At 48.1% G+C, this 1,452-nt stretch overlaps 1 protein-coding gene across 1 annotated transcript in view; it reads right to left on the bottom strand.

The window, feature by feature from the left end:
• Window positions 1–947: 947 nt before the first annotated feature.
• The window catches only part of adgra1b (adhesion G protein-coupled receptor A1b), a gene marked incomplete at its 3' end in the record, with an annotated part of 28,592 nt that continues 28,087 nt past the window's right edge, over window positions 948–1,452 (bottom strand). Inside the window, exon 5 of the mRNA XM_083658611.1 lies at window positions 948–1,452. This exon is cut by the window's right edge and continues 921 nt beyond it. Within this exon, the coding sequence (XP_083514737.1) occupies window positions 948–1,452 (505 nt within the window).

The following is a 1,452-nucleotide window of genomic DNA, read 5'->3' on the forward strand; positions in this document are numbered from 1 at the left end:
AGAGCAGCTGGCTCTACTCTGTTATGTGGCACAGTGTTGAGAAAACAATGATGTGGTCTCTCATGGTATTACAATGGCACCCACTCTCTATTCACAGTGGCCAAACATGGTATTACAATGGCACCCACTCTCTATTCACAGTGGCCAAAGCTGTTGTTGTTGTCGCTGCTGTTATTTACCAAAAATAAGGAACACAACAGTGAAGACATCATCACGGAAAGCACAGTCATCAATATCAACCTGCGAGAGGAGACGTCGTTATCTCTTCTCTTCTTCGGTTGCTTTTGAAATTTCACAACTTCACGGCAGCATCCGCACGTCTCTGGCAAGCGATAATATCTTTGTATATTTTACGTAGAAAACCTCTAGTAGATATTCACAGTTGATAGTAAGGTTGCTTGATTGAATGGCGAAAAATACCCATGGAGTCTAAAATTGCTGGTTTAGTCGTCTAAAACATGGATGCCAAGAGTTCCTTTAAAGTACTGGAGGTACACACAGTCAGAGACTAGTTGATGGATTTAGATTGTGTAAAAAAAAAAAATCTTTTTGAGCACTAACACACATATTCATACACACAACCATTCATTTTCTTGTATATATAGACAGAGATCTGTAGTATTACACCTTCAATTACATCTCATGGTATCATGATGTGACACACATTTAAATTCCTCTTGTTGAAGAGATTCTGTTCTGTGTATGGATGCCCTTCAGGGAGCATATGAATTTCTGTACAGCGACAGCACATACATAAAAACATGAGAACATTAAAATAATAATAATAATAATAATAACAACAACAATAACAACAATAATAATTAAAAAAAATCCCACGCTGATTGTGATGTGTAAAATGTTATTCAATTCATTTTTTAATCCTAGAAAGGGGGGTTTATTTTTGGCGGGGCGAGGCAGGGGCGCCACCTGTCTTCCTGGTCCCCACACTACACGGTAGTTTCATTCCTCCAGGGTCCAGTGCGTATATTCCCTGTGCTGTCCGAGGTGTACAGGAGCCCTTCATGCAGGCCCCCCTTTAGAATCCCGTTCTGATTGGGCGGGTTCTGCGGGTAGGATTGTCTGCGCGCGGCGTGCATCTCCAGATGGTGATGCGGCGCCACCATCAGGTCCTCCTCGGCCATTTTGCCGCAGCCGCACAGGAAGGAGCCCGTGTCGCCCGCCTCCGCCTGGCACAGAGCGGGGAAAAGGTCCGCCTTCGAGCAGCAGATGTGCCGGTGGCAGGGGTTGTGGCACGCCAGGGCCTCGTGCGCGGCGGCGGAGGCGTGGCACGCGTGATGCCCGTCGTGCTGGCCCTCGTGCGGGGCCATGTGCGGACAGACGTGGCGCTCGTGCGTGCTGTGGGGGCTGTCAGTGTGTGAGCTGTGCACGCTGCCTCCGTCCACACTGGAGGGGATGTGATAGGCGTACTCCCTCTCGCTCCCCGCCGCCCCG

Source organism: Poromitra crassiceps, assembly GCF_964638095.1.
Source record: "Poromitra crassiceps genome assembly, chromosome: 22".
Taxonomy (NCBI): domain Eukaryota; kingdom Metazoa; phylum Chordata; class Actinopteri; order Beryciformes; family Melamphaidae; genus Poromitra; species Poromitra crassiceps.